The 17053-nt window shown below is 49.5% G+C and overlaps 1 protein-coding gene across 2 annotated transcripts in view; it reads right to left on the reverse strand.

Moving 5' to 3' along the window:
• Positions 1 to 5685: 5685 nt before the first annotated feature.
• Positions 5686 to 17053, reverse strand: part of LOC143152258 (tyrosine-protein kinase-like otk) — a 46442-nt gene continuing 35074 nt past the window's right edge. The window contains exons 3-10 of one of the 2 annotated variants that reach the window (XR_012993541.1): positions 13060 to 13183; positions 12198 to 12631; positions 11604 to 11900; positions 10633 to 11199; positions 10262 to 10537; positions 9985 to 10170; positions 8639 to 9901; positions 5686 to 8551 (exon numbers count right to left, since the gene is read on the reverse strand). Coding sequence is in view for 1 of the 2 variants with exons in the window: in XM_076322172.1 (XP_076178287.1) it covers positions 8844 to 9901; positions 9985 to 10170; positions 10262 to 10537; positions 10633 to 11199; positions 11604 to 11900; positions 12198 to 12631; positions 13060 to 13183 (2942 nt within the window). In the remaining variant the exon portion in view is untranslated. Of the gene's footprint in view, positions 9902 to 9984; positions 10171 to 10261; positions 10538 to 10632; positions 11200 to 11603; positions 11901 to 12197; positions 12632 to 13059; positions 13184 to 17053 lie in introns of both variants that reach the window. The other variant, XM_076322172.1, reaches the window with a different exon arrangement.

The following is a 17053-nucleotide window of genomic DNA, read 5'->3' on the forward strand; positions in this document are numbered from 1 at the left end:
TTGATGCCAAGAGTCCCAAAATTGAACAATTTCTAAAATTTGTGCTCCAATTTCGAACTTTGGTGTCGGGAGACGAGTGTCAGGAAATGGTGTCATTTTCCAAAAATTTCGCAAGTTGAAACTTGCAAATCTCCTCTTTTGATTTAGCATTCAGGATCAGGTGGAGGGAATGGGAGCAATTTATGGGAAGAATAGCAACTCGTGTTATTTAATGTTAATAACAATCACGTGGATGAACAAAAAGTCACTAAAACCGTTCCTCTTCACAGATTTCGCAATATCCTAATGTTCATTCGTTATAATAATTAACAACCGTCGTGGGATAATAGATCAAATAATTATTAACTACGTCCTAGTATAAATAAAGGCTTAACGTATCATTTCGTTGAAGTATTCTCCATTTGCGATGGAATTGTTGTTATTCAAGTCCAACCGACGCTGTCAAGGCTTTACATACCGATTATCGATTCACAAGTGTTCATTACGATGATTTTTCTATATAGAAAAGCGATTAATTGCATTTCGGCGCTTTTAAGTAAAGAATACAACTTCTAGGCGTATAGTATAATTATAAGAATTAAATAAATGTTAAATTAATGTACCAAATAGACTATTATTACTTTCCATGCTTTGGAACCTTACGAAACACGTTTTCACTTTGATTCTCGATCGAAATCAATTTCTATATGGTACTTAATCATTTTTAATGCATAAATAAGATGCACATTGTTCGATTAATATTGAGAACATGCGTAGATGTCAGTAACAATCGCGGAAATGAACAAACATTCACCGAAATCGGTCGCCTTTGCAGATTTCGTCATATATTGATGTTTATTTAACATAATTATTAACAACCATCGTAGGACCATAGTTTAAACAATTATTAACAATGTTCCTAGTATAAATAATAGCTTAAAAGCCATCAATTTCTTGAAATATTCGCTTAAATCGAACAAATAAATACAGTCGAAGTAATGGTAAGTCACCTTCTCGAGGGTATAAATAGAACCACCGGCTGCCGAAAATTTCATTCGCCCGGGAGCCTCCGTGGCGGACGGAGCTCCTCCTCTGGGGGACCTCGACCCTCAGGGCGAGGGTGGCCCGACGCGGAGAAGGGCGGAAACGCCGCGGACCCGCGACGGGCTCCCGGAGGAACCCCGAGGGATGGAGCTCCTCCTCTGGGGGACCCGGAAGCGCCGCGCCCGGGGACCCGAGGCGGATGGAGCTTCTCCTCTGGGGGACCTGGACCCTTCGGGTCAAGGTTGCCCGGCGCGGAGAGGCGCGGTTTAGCGCGGATCAGCGCGGACAAGCGCGAAGGAAGTGTGTGTGAAGAAAAATCGATGTAAGTCCAACAGATTTCAATAAATTAATTAAGTAAACAATAATTAGCATTTTTTCTTATCCCACTTTATTTCCACTCCCTCTACTCCCTCCGCTTTTGCTAAAATTTTTCCGAAAATTCTCAGAAATGACGTCATTTTCGCAAAATTCCGAAAAATCCAGGAAATGACGTCATTTCGCGAAATTCCGAAAATTCTCAGAAATGACGTCATTTCCAAGAAGTGGCACGATAGGGATACCTCCTCGCACTTCATGTTCTCCTGGTACCAAAGTCTCGAAAACTGTGAAAAATTCCAGTTAAAGTACAGAAATTCGTTTAAAATTCGCGCCTCGGAGAAATTCTTGGAAATGACGTCATTTCCAAGAAGTGGCACGATAGGAATACCTCCTCGCACATCATGTTCTCCTGATACCAAAGTCTCGAAACTCGTTTAAAATTCGCGCCTCGGAGAAATTCTTGGAAATGACGTCATTTCCAAGAAGTGGCACGATAGGAATACCTCCTCGCACATCATGTTCTCCTGATACCAAAGTCTGAATTTCGGACCAAAATTTTAGAAAATTTTAACTTTGGTTAAAATTTTTCGCCGATTTCGGGACTTTGGTATCAGGAGAACATGATGTGCGAGGAGGTATTCCTATCGTGCCACTTCTTGGAAATGACGTCATTTCCAAGAATTTCTCCGAGGCGCGAATTTTAAACGAATTTCTGTACTTTAACTGGAATTTTTCACAGTTTTCGAGACTTTGGTATCAGGAGAACATGAAGTGCGAGGAGGTATCCCTATCGTGCCACTTCTTGGAAATGACGTCATTTCTGAGAATTTTCGGAATTTCGCGAAATGACGTCATTTCCTGGATTTTTCGGAATTTTGCGAAAATGACGTCATTTCTGAGAATTTTCGGAAAAATTTTAGCAAAAGCGGAGGGAGTAGAGGGAGTGGAAATAAAGTGGGATAAGAAAAAATGCTAATTATTGTTTACTTAATTAATTTATTGAAATCTGTTGGACTTACATCGATTTTCCTTCACACACACTTCCTTCGCGCTTGTCCGCGCTGATCCGCGCTAAACCGCGCCTCTCCGCGCCGGGCAACCTTGACCCGAAGGGTCCAGGTCCCCCAGAGGAGAAGCTCCATCCGCCTCGGGTCCGCGTCGGGTCCCCGGGCGCGGCGCTTCCGGGTCCCCCAGAGGAGGAGCTCCATCCCTCGGGGTTCCTCCGGGAGCCCGTCGCGGGTCCGCGGCGTTTCCGCCCTTCTCCGCGTCGGGCCACCCTCGCCCTGAGGGTCGAGGTCCCCCAGAGGAGGAGCTCCGTCCGCCACGGAGGCTCCCGGGCGAATGAAATTTTCGGCAGCCGGTGGTTCTATTTATACCCTCGAGAAGGTGACTTACCATTACTTCGACTGTATTTATTTGTTCGATTTAAGCGAATATTTCAAGAAATTGATGGCTTTTAAGCTATTATTTATACTAGGAACATTGTTAATAATTGTTTAAACTATGGTCCTACGATGGTTGTTAATAATTATGTTAAATAAATATCAATATATGACGAAATCTGCAAAGGCGATAGGTTTCGGTGAATGTTTGTTCATTTCTGCGATTGTTATTATCATTTACAATGTTCTGAATATTAATGACATAAGTTAAGTTAACAGATAAACAGATAAACAGATAAACAGATAAATAAATATATAGTCACATAGATATATTGAGCAATAGATAAATAGATAAGTCAATAACAGATAATAGAGACAATAAACTTCAAGATTTCCCAATGCATAAATATAGATTTTGTGACATAAATTCAGGCTTTTAAACTATTGTTTTTCATAAGTTTGGAGTATTAATTTGACATGCATAATATAGTAAGAAGTTTTTTTAAAACGTATGTATACAATGTATGTTAAAATAAAATATTTACACCTTCGTAGGAGATTGTATAGATTATTGTATATACATATAAAGATATTATATGAAATAAATTTCGTACACATATACTAGTTGTGGCGCCATCTGTAGCTATAGGGCCAAGTTTGTCGTGGAATAATGTCTATTTATGTCAATAGATGGCAGACTATTGACGTTCCAGCAGGTTTATATCGTTTTGTTACTTAAGTAAACAATTAATTGGAGTAGTTTAGGTTGAATTAATTGATGCTATATGTGTAGAAATCATTTATTACTAACATATGCAAAGGTTATGTTTATATCAATTAACAATATAGAGTCAGAATTTTTCAAATACAAATTAAATTAGACCATTGTCTATTATGTAATTTACAAGTAAAATATCTATTAACAAAACAGGTAGAGATTGGATAACAGGCACTGATTCATCCTTAGCGTTTCAAGTACCCCAGTTATTTGTTTATTTATGTTAAAAAGCGATTTAAAACGACTAAGTAGCTAATACGTTTCTTACGGCGACATCTGGAGATAGAAGCACGAATCATTCCTCGACAAACTTGGCCGAGTAGCCACAGATTGCGCCACCAGCGAAGGAGAGTCGATAACTACACATACAGGTGTTTCGTAAAATGGCTATAACTTCGTTAAAAATCGTTCCATTTTGGTACAGTTTCGCTTATTTGAAAGAGAAATAATCATGCAGTTCGATGCTCTGGGCAATAAATGACTAGCTTTACCTCTTGTATGCCAAACGTCATCTCGAAAATTGGGACCTTTTAGAATTTTACCGGCCCCTCGTCAAGTGGCGATTTCGTTGTTTATCGACCACGATAAAAGAGGCACCAGAAGGAAAGAAGTAAAGGATTTTAACTTACTTATCTAAATAAACACGGTCGTATTATAATTAAACGATAACTAAGCTCAAAATATTTTTCCCAAAATTACAATTTAATTCATAGGTACGAATCGATATATATCGATTCTGTATATACAGATCCGCACTCTATATTGAATAGAAAAACACTTAAATTTTTACACCTTCGTAGGAGATTGTATAAATAATTGTATATATATATGGGGATATTGTATAAAATAAATTTGGTGCTCACATACTACTGGTGGCGCCATCTGTAGTTACTGGGCCAAGTTTGTCGTGGAATAATGTCTATTTATGTCAATAGATGGCAGACTATTGATATTTCAGCAGTTTTAAATCGTTTTGGTACATAAAGAAACTAATTCGAGTACTTTAGTTTGGATTAATCGATGCTATATGCGTATAAATCATTTATTACTAACATATGCAAACGTTGTATTTATATCAATCGAGAATATAGAGTAAGAATTTTTCAAATACAAATTATATTAGACCATTGTTTGTTATGTACTTTACAAGTAAAATATTTATTAATAAAACAGGTAGAGATTGGATAACAGGCACTGATTCATCCTTAGCGTTTCAAGTACTCCAGTTATTTATTTATTTATGTTGAAAAGCGATTTAAAACCACTAAGAAGCTAATACGTTTCTTACGGCGCCATCTGGAGATAGAAGCACGAATCATTCCTCGACAAACTTGGCCGAGTAGCCACAGATTGCGCCACCATCGAAAGAGAGTCGATAATTACACATACAGGCGTTTCGTAAAATGGCTATAACTTCGTTAAAAATTGTTCCATTTTGGTACAGTTTCGCTTATTTGAAACAGAAATAATCATGCAGTTCGATGCTCTGGGCAATAAACGACTAGCTCTACGTCTTGTATGCCAAACGCAATCTCGAAAATTGGATCCTCTTAGAATTTGACCGGCCCCTCTTCAAGTGGCGACTTCGTTACTTGTTTATCGACCACGATAAGAGGCATCAGAGGGAAAGAAGTAAAGGGTTTGAACTTACTTATCGAAATAAACACGGTCGTATTACAATTAAGCGATAAGTAAGCTCGAAATATTTTGCCCAAAATTGCAATTTAATTTATAGGTACGAATCGTTATATATCGATTCTGTATATACAGATCCAGACTCTATAATGAATAGAAAAGCACGCAAACACTTTACTTGTTTCACTCGCGTTGTTTGAATTTATAATCACAAGTATATTAATATCAAACGAAACACCGATAGGAAGTAACGAAAGCGTCAAGAACAATTAGAAACGATTAAATGTTACGGAGTAAAGCTCACGTGCTTCGATACTCGCATTTTCCGTTATTCGATGCCTTTTCAATAACGAAATATCGATCAATAACCAATCGAATATCGATCGTAACGAGATGCAAAGAAAGAAACAGCAAATACGAATCCACGGATAAAAGGAACGTTGATGTTCCACGAAAACGATCGATATCGTCTTTAAATATAAAGTTTAAATAACTCTCGCCTTCGACGCATCAACGCCAGTTGGAAATTAAACGAGCCGGTTCCATTTTTATCCACCTTTATTTAATCGTAGCACATACTATTTCAAAGAGTCATAAGTACGATAAGTGTAGATAAAAAAGTACAAATATTTACAAAATACTGTAAAAAAGAAATGGATTACAAAACGCCTAGGGATATGAAAACGTCGTTTTTAAAAAATGGATCTTGCGTTCGCTGTTCGCTTACACTTTCCCACCGTGTATGACTAGACACATTAGGCATAATAATAGGTCGCTTCGTTAAAAATCACCGGCGCAGCTTTTCTTTCTACTCTCTCTCTTTCTCTCTCTCTCTTTTTTCTTTCTTTCTTTCTGTCGGTGTTTGGCCGCGTCGACCCCTCGTCTTGCCCATCCAATTACGCGAAACGGGCGGTTAAGCGAGCACAAGTGCGATCGTTCGCGATAAACTCGAGTGTAAACTTTTCCGAGCGAACGACGATTGCGAACAAGCTCCGGGGAAATCGCGTGTTTTTTTTTTCTCTCTTTTCTTTTTTCTTTTTTTTTTTTTCTTTTTTCCCCGGGTTAGACGGAGGAGAAGAGGACAAGTCGACGGGTCGACGATCGCGGCACTGGAAAATACGATCAGCGAATTGATATGAGCACGGTTGGTCTCGTCGGAACTCGAAAATCGATTACGGCCCTTAACGATTTCACGAAGTGCGAGCGAATTTGCTGCAAGGTATGTTCCTAACGTACTTTACATTACAAGAATATTTCTTGGCATTATGCTGCGAACATTTAGGAAGCATCTGAGAGAATCCAGACCGGACCGGTTTGCAAGCGCTAGCCGCGAACATCGATCGTCGATCGACACTTTGCGATCCTCGCTTCTGTCGACGCTCCCCGCGATACGGCTCGAAATCGGGGAGGGGAACAAAAAAAAAAAGAAAAGAAACGACTCTCCGCAACGGTGAAAAGTAAACCGGGTGAACGCGATCGGTAAACGGAAACGCGGGAAGAGCGTAATTTCGTTTCTCTCGAAACGGTTCTGGTCTTCGAAACGAATCACGGTGTCCACGGGGAGAGAAGAATCTCGAACCGCAAACGATCAACGACAAGGTTCCACGTGCCCTTGCAAAATCGTGATTCACGCAGGCTCGCAGGAGACACGGATCGATGTAATAATCGGAGCGGCGATCCTTCCGCGGTGCCTTCGGTGCGACGAGGGTGCATTTAAATTAGGGGAATGGTCGTATTCGCTATGATTATGAACCTTTAACGTTACAGAGATTACTCATTGGCAGTGTTTACCTTAGTGTCTCGTACATCTAGATGCGTATATGATACATTATATATTTCAATACGCGCGATACGCGATGCAAAGCCGAGCCGAACCTACGATGATCTCGAATACTCGATTGTTCGCGGGGTGAGATCGATCGTCCCCGTTACCATTCGACGCGCGAATCTCACACAAGAAGGGCTCTGCGCGTCTATCTGCGCGTTTACCTTGCGCGAGCAACCATTATTTACGATAATAGTAATCGTAGCGAATATATCGCGGTATCGGTCTCGTACGATCGTACCGAGTATCGCGAACCTTGTCCCTGGTTATCCTACGGACGCGGAGGGTTTCCTCGAGTCCCCCCGAGCTTTACTCGGTAAACGTCGAGCATCCGTGAAACGGAGGGTTCGCGCACCACCCGCGAAAACCAAACGTTTCGGGACGAGTCGGTGTTCGATCGCTTCGGTCGAATCAAAGATCGATTCTGAGGGGGTTTGATATTCCGGGGCCGGGGCCGGGGCCGGGGCGGGGGTTGGACGAAATGAAAGCAACGCGTCGAGATCGAGTGATTCGCGGTGAACGACGAATACCGGTGTGTTTCCGAAGCCGAACGTAACGAAAACGAAATGAAACTTCGTTGCACGAGTACTACGCGACGCGGGGCCTGGCCCGAACCGAGAGGTCCCGATATCGAACCGATTCGACCCGATTATTCTCGAACGAGAATCTGGCCCCGCGCGGACGGTGGAAAGAAACGAGAACACGGTAGCGTCGCGATCCCTCGGAACTGCTTATCGATGAAAATCAAATCTGAATCGCGCGATTGTACTTAACGAACGAACTTACACTTATATACCCTCGGTATGTACAAGGCCGTTATCCTCTTCGAATCGATGCATCGAGCAATCGCTCTTGACTTCCACTTTCTTTTCTTCCCATTTTTCTATCTTTCTTTTTTTCTTCTTTTCTTCTTTTGCCCTCTTTCGCTCCGGCGCGTACACGAGGCGGTCGGCGCGCGATTGGAAGCGTTCCCGCGATCGAACGAGCATCGATTTTTACGATACCGGAACCAACGACGAGTCTTTCGACGATCGAGGGCTACGATTGGTCGGCGAAACGGAAAGATTCGCGCGATCGCGGCCGAACGACGCCGATCGGGCCGTGTCTACGCGCATATACGTTGCTCGTCTCTGGACGCGCGTGTTTGAAAATCGGTTCGCCTAACCGAATGTAGCTCGTATCGTTGTACGCGCGCCCGGGACGGCCCGTATATTATATACATGTTCATATATAATCGTACGCGCTATAAATAATCCTTAAGCCTTAGACCTTATAAAACGGAATACAACGAGTGTAGACGTGAATTAGGCGGATATAAAAAATCGTCGTTCGTTGAAACGTTGATATGGTCGTGATACTTTCTTAAACGATGCATTCACACTGTAGCTTGCGATCCCTGCCGTATCGAACGCGGCAGCGTTTAGCGTATATTCTTACGAGTATTCGATGTGCGGTGATCGGTATACCTATATCGTTACACTGATACTTGAGTACTAAATATTGCGTTAGTCGTATAATATTGTAGCGTGTACGGGGAACGTACGGTATACTTACTTAATTCGACGTTAGGAGTCATTGGAGCGGATCCTTCTGTTAGAAATAAATTATATATCCTTAACCGGCCTAATGGACGCGACAGAATACCGCGACACGAGCAATCATTGCGACGACCGTTACCTGGGGATACGCTCGTTTCGCTTTAGCGGGATTCGAGCGAAGAAAACTAACCACCCTCTTCGAGTTCCGCTTCCTCCGCTTCGTCCCTCTTTCTTCCTCCTCGATTCGCTAACGTTCGTCGAGCAGCCCTGCGCGCGGTTTCCCGCAATCATTACCCCTGCTCCGGTATCTCCGATTTTAGAGCCTCGTGGCGTCGTCGAGCAATCTAGAGACAACTGTCGACGACAATTTCACCTATTTTCGAGACGACCTCGTCGAAGGTCGGTCTCTCCCGCGGATCGGTGGCCCAGCATTGAGCCTGGAGCTCCTGGAGGGCCGGTGGCGCCGCTTTGTGGGGCTTCCACGCGAGGGATTGGGATTTCAGCGAGATCAACACGGACTCGTCGTTCATCTTGTTGAACGGTAGCTCGCCCTGGTGGAACATCTCCCATACGAGGCAGGCGAACGAGTAGACGTCGCTCTTGGTCGAGTACTCGTCCTCGTAGACCACCTCGTAGGGCAGCCATCTCAGCGGGATCACCTGGTTCCGGTGTTTGGTGTACTCCTGCTGGTAGGGTTCTTTGGTCATGCACGGCATCGAGATCTTGATCGTCAGGTTGCTCGCGATCAGGCAGTTCCGGGCTGCTATGTCCTTGTGCACCAGACGGCTGTCCGCGAGATGCTTGAGACCCTTCGCCGCCTGGTTCGAGAGCGAGAGGATCTGCGCGACCGAGAGTTGCGGCGCGCGGGCCGGCTTCGACTCGTGGGTCGGGCTCGAGTTGTTGTCCTTCCTCGAGGCGATCAGAAACTGCTTCAGATCGCCCCAATCGGTGTACTCGAGGATCATGTAGTCCGGCTCCTCCTCGCGGCACAGTCCGATCAGCTTCACGACGTTCTCGTGGTTCAGCTTGTGCAGCAGGTCCAGGTGACGTTTGAACTCCTGCAGGGCCACCTCGTCCTTGGTGTTGATCAGACTCTTGACCATCACCAGGGACTCCTTGTCGCCCTCGACTTGGTACTTGGTCGAGTAGACCTCGCCGAACTCGCCGCGACCCAATGGTTTCAGTTCCTTGAGATTGGCGCGGGAGACCGCGATCTTGTCGTAGTTCGACTTGGATTTCTTCGACTGGTTGCTGCTCTGGCTCTGAGCGGTGTCCGCCCCGTCGCTCTTGTTGTGGGAATCGCGGTTCTCCTTCTTCTTCCCGGTGGAGTTCATCTTGCTGTTCCCGGTGGTCTCCTTGAGCTCGGTCTGTTCCTCCTGGACCTCTCCGTTCTCGAGTTTCTCTGCGAATAGGAAACGGTATTGTACGCTTGGAAGGTACTCGAGGCTCTGGCGAATCTCGCGAACGCGCTCGGAACCGGTTTACCTTCCGCCTGTTCTTGGAGGTACTGTTGCTTCCTGCGACGACGCCGGTAACGACAGTAGAGCATCAGACCGACGACCAGTATCATGTAAGCCGCGGCAGCGCTCAGCGTGATCGTCACCGTTTTCGTCATCATCGATCCGTCGTCTCCCGCTTCCAGGTCCATGTCGAATCTGTAGGTGTCGCCGGCTGCGAGAAGAAATCGCGTCTATCGGTCTTTCGTTCCGATGTACCGAGACACCGCTCGAACGAACGAAACGAAAACGAAACGAACACTTACGTTTCACGTTCAGTTGAACCTCCTCGCGTTTCAGACCTCCGCTGTTCCCGGCCATGCACCCGTACTTGCCCTCGTCGCTCAGATACACCTCCTTTATGTAGAGGCTACCGTTGCTCAACACCTCGAAGTGAGAATTGTTCAAGTTACTGATGAGCAGGTCCTTGTCCCATTGGATGGTCGGCTTCGGGTCGCCCTCGGCGGCGCAGTGCAACATCACCGGGTATCCCTCGATCGCCTCGGTCGGATTCTGGGGTTGAACGGTGAACTTTGGAGCGACTGCAAGAAACAAGCAACGGCGTGAGACACGACGAACGTCGATCGAAGGTTCGCGATCTCGCGAAGACGAATCTCTCGCGTGCGCGCGCGCTTACTGATGACGTCGATGTTGATCGTGTGGTTGATCGATCCCTGGGTGTTACTGGCTATGCAGGTGTAGCGACCCTTGTCCTCCTCGAGGACTCCGTTGAAGTGGAGGGTCCCATTGATATCTTGCACGTGCTTCGGGAATTCCTCACCGGCGCCCTCCTTGATCCACTTCACCATCGGATTAGTGGCGCCCTGAGACTTGCAGGGCACTTTCGACGTCGAGCCAAGTTCCAGCCGCTTGTCCACCGGCTCCGGGGAGAACTTGAGCCTCTCCTCGACCACGAGGCTGGCCCGTTCCGAAAGTATCGACGGGAAACCCTTGGTGGTTAGCTCGCAGGCGTAGGCGCCCTTGTCGGACAGCTCGGCGCTCCTCAAGTGCAGGGTCACGTTGCCGTGGTGATCGGTAACGTTGTGTCTGGTCGGGCCACCGATCTCCTTCAGGGGCTCGCCGTCCTTCAGCCAGCGTACGTGGGTCACCGGTGGCTCCATCCCGTTGTACGAGCACGTCATCGTCACGGAGTCGCCTTTCATCGCGCTCTGGCTCTCCGGCGAGCTTATCAGCGTCGACGGAGCTGAAATCGCGCGACAGACCTCGATGGTTAATTAGGGGGAGACCCGCGCGCGCGGGAAACGGGGAAGCTTGACCGTAAAGCCGGTTTCCACGGGACGCGGAACGCACTCGAGACGGCTACTCGATCCGCGTTGCCCTTCGAACACCGACCCTTTTCCAACCCTCTTGGATCTGGATTTTCGGGGTTCGTCGACCGATCGTTTTCGATTCGTCGCGACCTTTGATACAATTGGAGGACCTTTGGACGGCTCGGGGTGTCCCGAAAGGCACGTTCGCGAGCATCCGAAAATCGTCTCGGAAACATCGAGCGCTTCCGCGAGGGTGGAAACGCGGCTCGAGGATCGAGGAGCACCGTCTCCGATCTGATTTCGATCGCGACCGCGACCACGGGTTCGCGAAACTCACTGGAAATAAGCACTTGAGCGGATACGTCGGTCTCCCCGGCCATGTTCTCGGCGACGCAGGTATAATTGCCGTCGTCCTCGGCCATCCGGGCCTTCGCGACGATAAGGGTATTGTCCTGAACGCGCACCGGCCCGGAATCGCTTATAATGTGTCCCTTGGGATCTCTCCAGTAGACCTTGGGAGCCGGCAACCCGGAGGGTTCCAAGCAGCTGACCTGGAGCTCCTGGTCCTCCCCGACCACCGCCACTTGGTTCGGCAACAGGGGCTCGAAAGAGGCCGCCGAGAGGTTCGTTAAGTCTGCGAAACACAATCGTTTGCTCGTCACGGGGTAACTTTTAACGAGTACCCGAAAATCGCGGAAACGTTACGGCGAGCGTGCCACGATCCGCTTTTGTTCGATTTTTCGTCGGTACGTGTAACTCGACCGAGGGTCGATCCTTTGGAAATTCCAAAGGATCTTTCCCCGTTCGAGGGATCCTCGGGCGATAATTCGCGAACGCTCGGCGAGAGATCGGACTCGTCTCGAAGAGAACGAGGACGTCTGGATCTCGCGGGATCGGACGAGATTCGCTCGACGAGAGCGGAGATACTCACAGGCTATTTGAAGTTCGACCGTGTACGCGACCGAGGTGTCCCCTCTCTCCCCGTGGCAGGAGTAGAATCCTTGGTCCCCGTGACCGGCCGAGCGTATCACCAGAGTGCCGTTATCGAGGACGGTTCTCTCGTCGTCGGTCTCGAGCGGCCCGATGTCCTTGAAGTACCACCCGATCGAGTCGGCGTCCTCGAAGACGCAGTGGAGAACGGCGGGCTCGCCGCGTTTCGCGATTAGATTCCTCGGGACGACTTTGATCACCGCGGTGTCGTTTCCCGTGACGATCAGCGGGTAAGATTCCATTTTCGGCGACGAACCGGCCTTGTTCTTCGCCAGGCAGCTGTACATACCGCTATCCTCGGAGACCACTCGACGTATGTGAAGCTTCTTCTTGTCGATGTCGATCCGGTCGCTCTTCGTCACCGCCTCGTGATTCCTGCAAACGCGTTACCAAACGTTTCGGCGATCGATCGTTTCGTACGGTTCCGGGTTAACGTGGACGCGCGACGAGCTTTTCCAACGGATCTCCTCGCGCGGCTCTGAATTTCGACGCGTGGTCGTCGACGGTGGTTAATACGCGACGGGGGTGTTGCAAGGGAACCGCGCGAAAGGTGAAAACCAGCGACGGGAGCGCGGAGCAGGCTGAAGGGAAACGTCGCTTGATAATTCAAGGGTAGTTGCGTAAACGACGGGTGTCAGTTACGCGACGCCGGGGTTCGAAGTTAGTTTCGGAGTCTGAGTCGGTCCGGGGGCGCGTAATACCCTCCCTCCCAGCCGTGTCGCGGATTTCCCTGAAACGATCGGGTCCCGGGGTTATTCCGCGGTGCGAGGGTAAATAGTAGGAAGTTATGTTGCGCAACCAACTTGAACCACTCGTATTTCATGTCTCCGGAGCCATCGACGTGACATCGAAGTTCAACCTTCCCTCCCACGTGGATCGCGGTGGGCAGCTTCGGTTGCTGGAGCTGCACGCTCGCCTCGCTGATCCCTGAAACAGAAATTCCCGCGGATCGATCACAGCCTGCACAGCTCTCGCGAATAATTTAACGGCTTCGCCGCTACCCTTTCCTCCTTCCCGCCGCGCCACGCCGCGCCGCGACGAGCGTTCTCGTTCCTCCGCCGCGTGTACAAATTTTATTCGATATCGGTGAATACTTTTGGGGGATGAATTCCGAAGAGACTTCCGCGTCTCGCCCCTTCGATACGTCCTCGGAGTCTCGTAGACCCTGTGCACCGAGAAAGCGCAGAGGAGAACGAGTTCGTCTCGAATCCGAAACGAACGAACGAGACCTCCCGGAAGCATCCTGCTGCGTTCTCCGAATCCACGATGCCCACGTTTGTTGGTAAACACGTTTAATTAACTTTTGCTCCGTCTGTCTGTAACTCGACCGCGACGTCGACGGTTCCCCGAGTACAATGAACGACGAACTCGAAGAAGGCGACTCGCGGCGAAAGCCGAACAGTAAACAGCGACGGACCGTAAGAACCCGGGGGTCCGGTTCGCGGATCTTGAAGGATCATTTTCGAGAGCAAGGTCGTTCGCTCGTGGGTTTAGGGGGGGAAGAAAAAACCGAGAGTCCGCGGAGAGAACTGAAGGCGAATCAAGTGGGTCCGCCCAACCGCCCTTTCTCCGAAAAAAAGGTCGCCGCGAGAGAAAGAGAGGGGAAAAGGGTGAAAAAGAGGGAAGGGGACGGCAACTAGGCGGTTCATGAATCCTTAAAACGCGAGCGAAGTTATTTGCCGACGTCTCTCGACAAAGTCTGGGTAAATTAAGAAAAAAGGAGGAGGACGCCCCGAAGCGTTTGTTCCGCGCAAACCGGAGGACATCGCCGAAAGACGGTCGTCGCCGAGGGAGCTCTTTTCTTCTTTCGTTGTCCCCCGCCCCCCTGCTTTTTTCTGCCAGGGATCGTGCACGTCGTCCTGTCGTGGACGCAGGACGAGTCGAGCGCGCAAGAACGAGCGAAAAGAAAGCAACAGGGTGGCGCGCGCGCGCGCGCGCGAGAGAGAGAGAGAGAGAGAGAGAGAGAGAGAGAGAGAGAGAGAGAAAAAGGGAGCCCGCGTCTCGTGAACGGAACGAAGACCGCGAAACGGAGGATCGGGGGAAAAAGAACGACCGGGAGGGGAATAGGGGGACGCGGAGGGAGGATGGCTTCGGCCGCGATGTTTTATTTGATTCGATTAAATCCGTGGGTTTCGAGGCGGCCGGTTCTCCGGTAGGTTACACTCGCTTCCAGGCCGCCGCTTGATCCCTCCGGAGCAAAAAGGAACGAGGACGGAATCGAGCTGACATTCCCAGGGAGCAGCTTCCACCCTCTTGTTCATTCTTCTGCCTCCGTCGCGTCTTCGTCCTCGTCTTCTCGGCTTCCTTCCACGGCCGGGAATTGCTTTCCCTCCCATTGTCCTACGGATGCTCTTTCCACGTTCTGAAATTCCGCTCGGCCCTGTCCTCGCGCTTTCCACCTACTTCCCCGATAGGATTTCACGGAGAGATCCGTCCAAGCCCCGTGGACGGTTTTCGTATTCTCGGCCACGACGACCTCGTTCCTCGCGGGCCCTCGATTCGCGAAACGCGTTCCCCGACGACGGACCTCTCAAACGATTCGTATTCCGGACGAGTCGGAACCGTTCTCGCAACAACGACGTTGACGCTTCCCGAGCGGAGAACGAGGGAACCAGTCCGAGAGGATCGACCGCGAGTCGCACCGGAATGGAAACCCGAGACAAATATCGGGGAGGGTTAACTTACGAACAGTTTACCGGAGATCCGTCAACGCGGCGGGGCTTCACCTTCGTTGATTCGACTCGTTGCCCTTGGTTGTCCAGGGGTCGATCGATGGCACCGACTTTGGAACCGGAAGCGTAATCTCTAGTTTCCGTTGGTGTCGACGCGCGATAGCCGTGAGATCGTCGCTTATCGCGCTCTCGAACGTAAACAACGACGCTCCGAAAGCGAGGTCCTTCGGTGACGCAGCGACGCGTCTTCGAAACTCGCTCGCTCGCGATTGCGTTCTCCGAGGCTCGGAGCATCGATGAAATTCCAGACAAAGGGATTAATTATTTTAGCTCGGAAGCCAGACGGATCGGTCGAGTCGTTCCTCGAATCGAAACGCGTACGAGAAGAGGAGGAAAACGCGCGGACGGCATCGATCGACCGTGTTCTCCAGGAATTTATCCGGCGCTCGAGCGTAACCAGACGCGTTTCAGATTTTTATACGTATTAACGCCCCAACCGTCGACTCCATTTCATTACTCGTCGGCGGGCTGCGACGCACGGATTTAAATGCCACCGAAGCTCCATCGATCGAATTTCCCATTACAAAATTATCCTCCGAGCGGTAGGGAAAGTCCTCGAGGAGGAGCGCACCGCGTCGTTAGCGGATCCCGCGCGCACCGTTCGTTCCGTCTCCTTAATTTTTTTCCGCGCGTCCCTTTGATTTCCCGACGAATCGGGGCTGCAGCCGTCTCTCCCCAACCGGCCGTGGATCGGCCGACGAACGCGAGCGCGAGCGCGCCAGGAACCACCGAAAAAACTCGCGGGAACGGAATTTACTTAACACGGATGCCTGGTTACCCGTGAAACGGAGAGGACTACTCCCGAACGGCGGGCGCATCCCCGAGGTGGCATTATTAACACCCGACTGAGCCCGCGCAGCCTGTCCAATCCCTTTACTTTTATCCGCGACGATGCTTCCGCTGTCGACGGCTTTTTTATCGCGTCGAAGTCGCGACGAGTCGACGAGTTGCGTACCGTCGCGACGAGACGAAACGAGACGAGACGAGACGAGACGAGACGAGACGAGACGAGACGAGACGAAACGAAACGAGACGCGTCGAGAGGCCAAGCTTTTCTACAGTTTCTCGGGGATACGCGACGATGCTCCATGCGCGCGAGACTTCCCTTACGGGCTGATTACTTTGCGAATTAATCTTTCCCGCTAATGCGCCCCGGTTTTTTACAGCCTCTCTTTTCTTTTTTTTCTTCGCCACCACCGCGACACGGTAGAGGGAGGATCTGCAATTTCTTATCGAGGGGGAGACCAACGGTATATTTCGTTCCCCTTTCGGGAGAGGACGGCCACGGCGAACGTACAAATTTCGCGACGCCCCGGCGTAGCTTTCGAACGGGAATTCCCGCTTCAACGGTGCTACGGGGAACTCGGCGTCGATACCAACGGGGTGGAATAATTAACGCACGATGGTATACGCGCGCGTATCCCACGGTATATTAATACATCGAGGGACGTATAATCGCGACGTTCGATTAATACGTAACAACATCCAGTTACGGGGTACGCGATAACGCGGCGCGAATTCGCTCCCGGATAAACGATCGCGGAAACACTGGCCGCGCGAACTCGATCACCGTAGCCACACCGGGAACAACGATCGCGATCGATCCCCGTAATAAAAAAAAAAGGGAAAAAAAAAAGGAAGCGCTCGTCCTTTGACGCGTCCCGAACGCTTCGCGCCCGTAACGCTCGCGTCGATATTAATTACCAGCAATTAGCGTCGAAGCTACACGCCATTATACCCGGCCACGGCGCGCTCCGGAGTGTTTCCCAGCGACGCGTTAACTTTGCAAATTACTCCTTTCAATACCGCATCGAACAACGCCACTGGAACAACGTTCGCGGACAAAGCGGTGCCACGTTGGGGGAGGAAAAGGAAACAGCTGGTTCGAAAACACACGGTCCGCGTAACGGCCACCCTCCTCCCCGCGCCTCTCCTCCTTCCTTCTTCCTTCGCCCTTTTTCCCGGAGCGCGGGCCCTTGGGCGCGCGAGCGGATTAAAGGGCCGCGTTAAAATGCCCGCGCGACCGCTTACTCCGTCTCTCTCTCTCTCGCTCTCTCTCGCTCGC

This window comes from Ptiloglossa arizonensis, chromosome 10 (assembly GCF_051014685.1).
Source record: "Ptiloglossa arizonensis isolate GNS036 chromosome 10, iyPtiAriz1_principal, whole genome shotgun sequence".
NCBI classification, from domain to species: domain Eukaryota; kingdom Metazoa; phylum Arthropoda; class Insecta; order Hymenoptera; family Colletidae; genus Ptiloglossa; species Ptiloglossa arizonensis.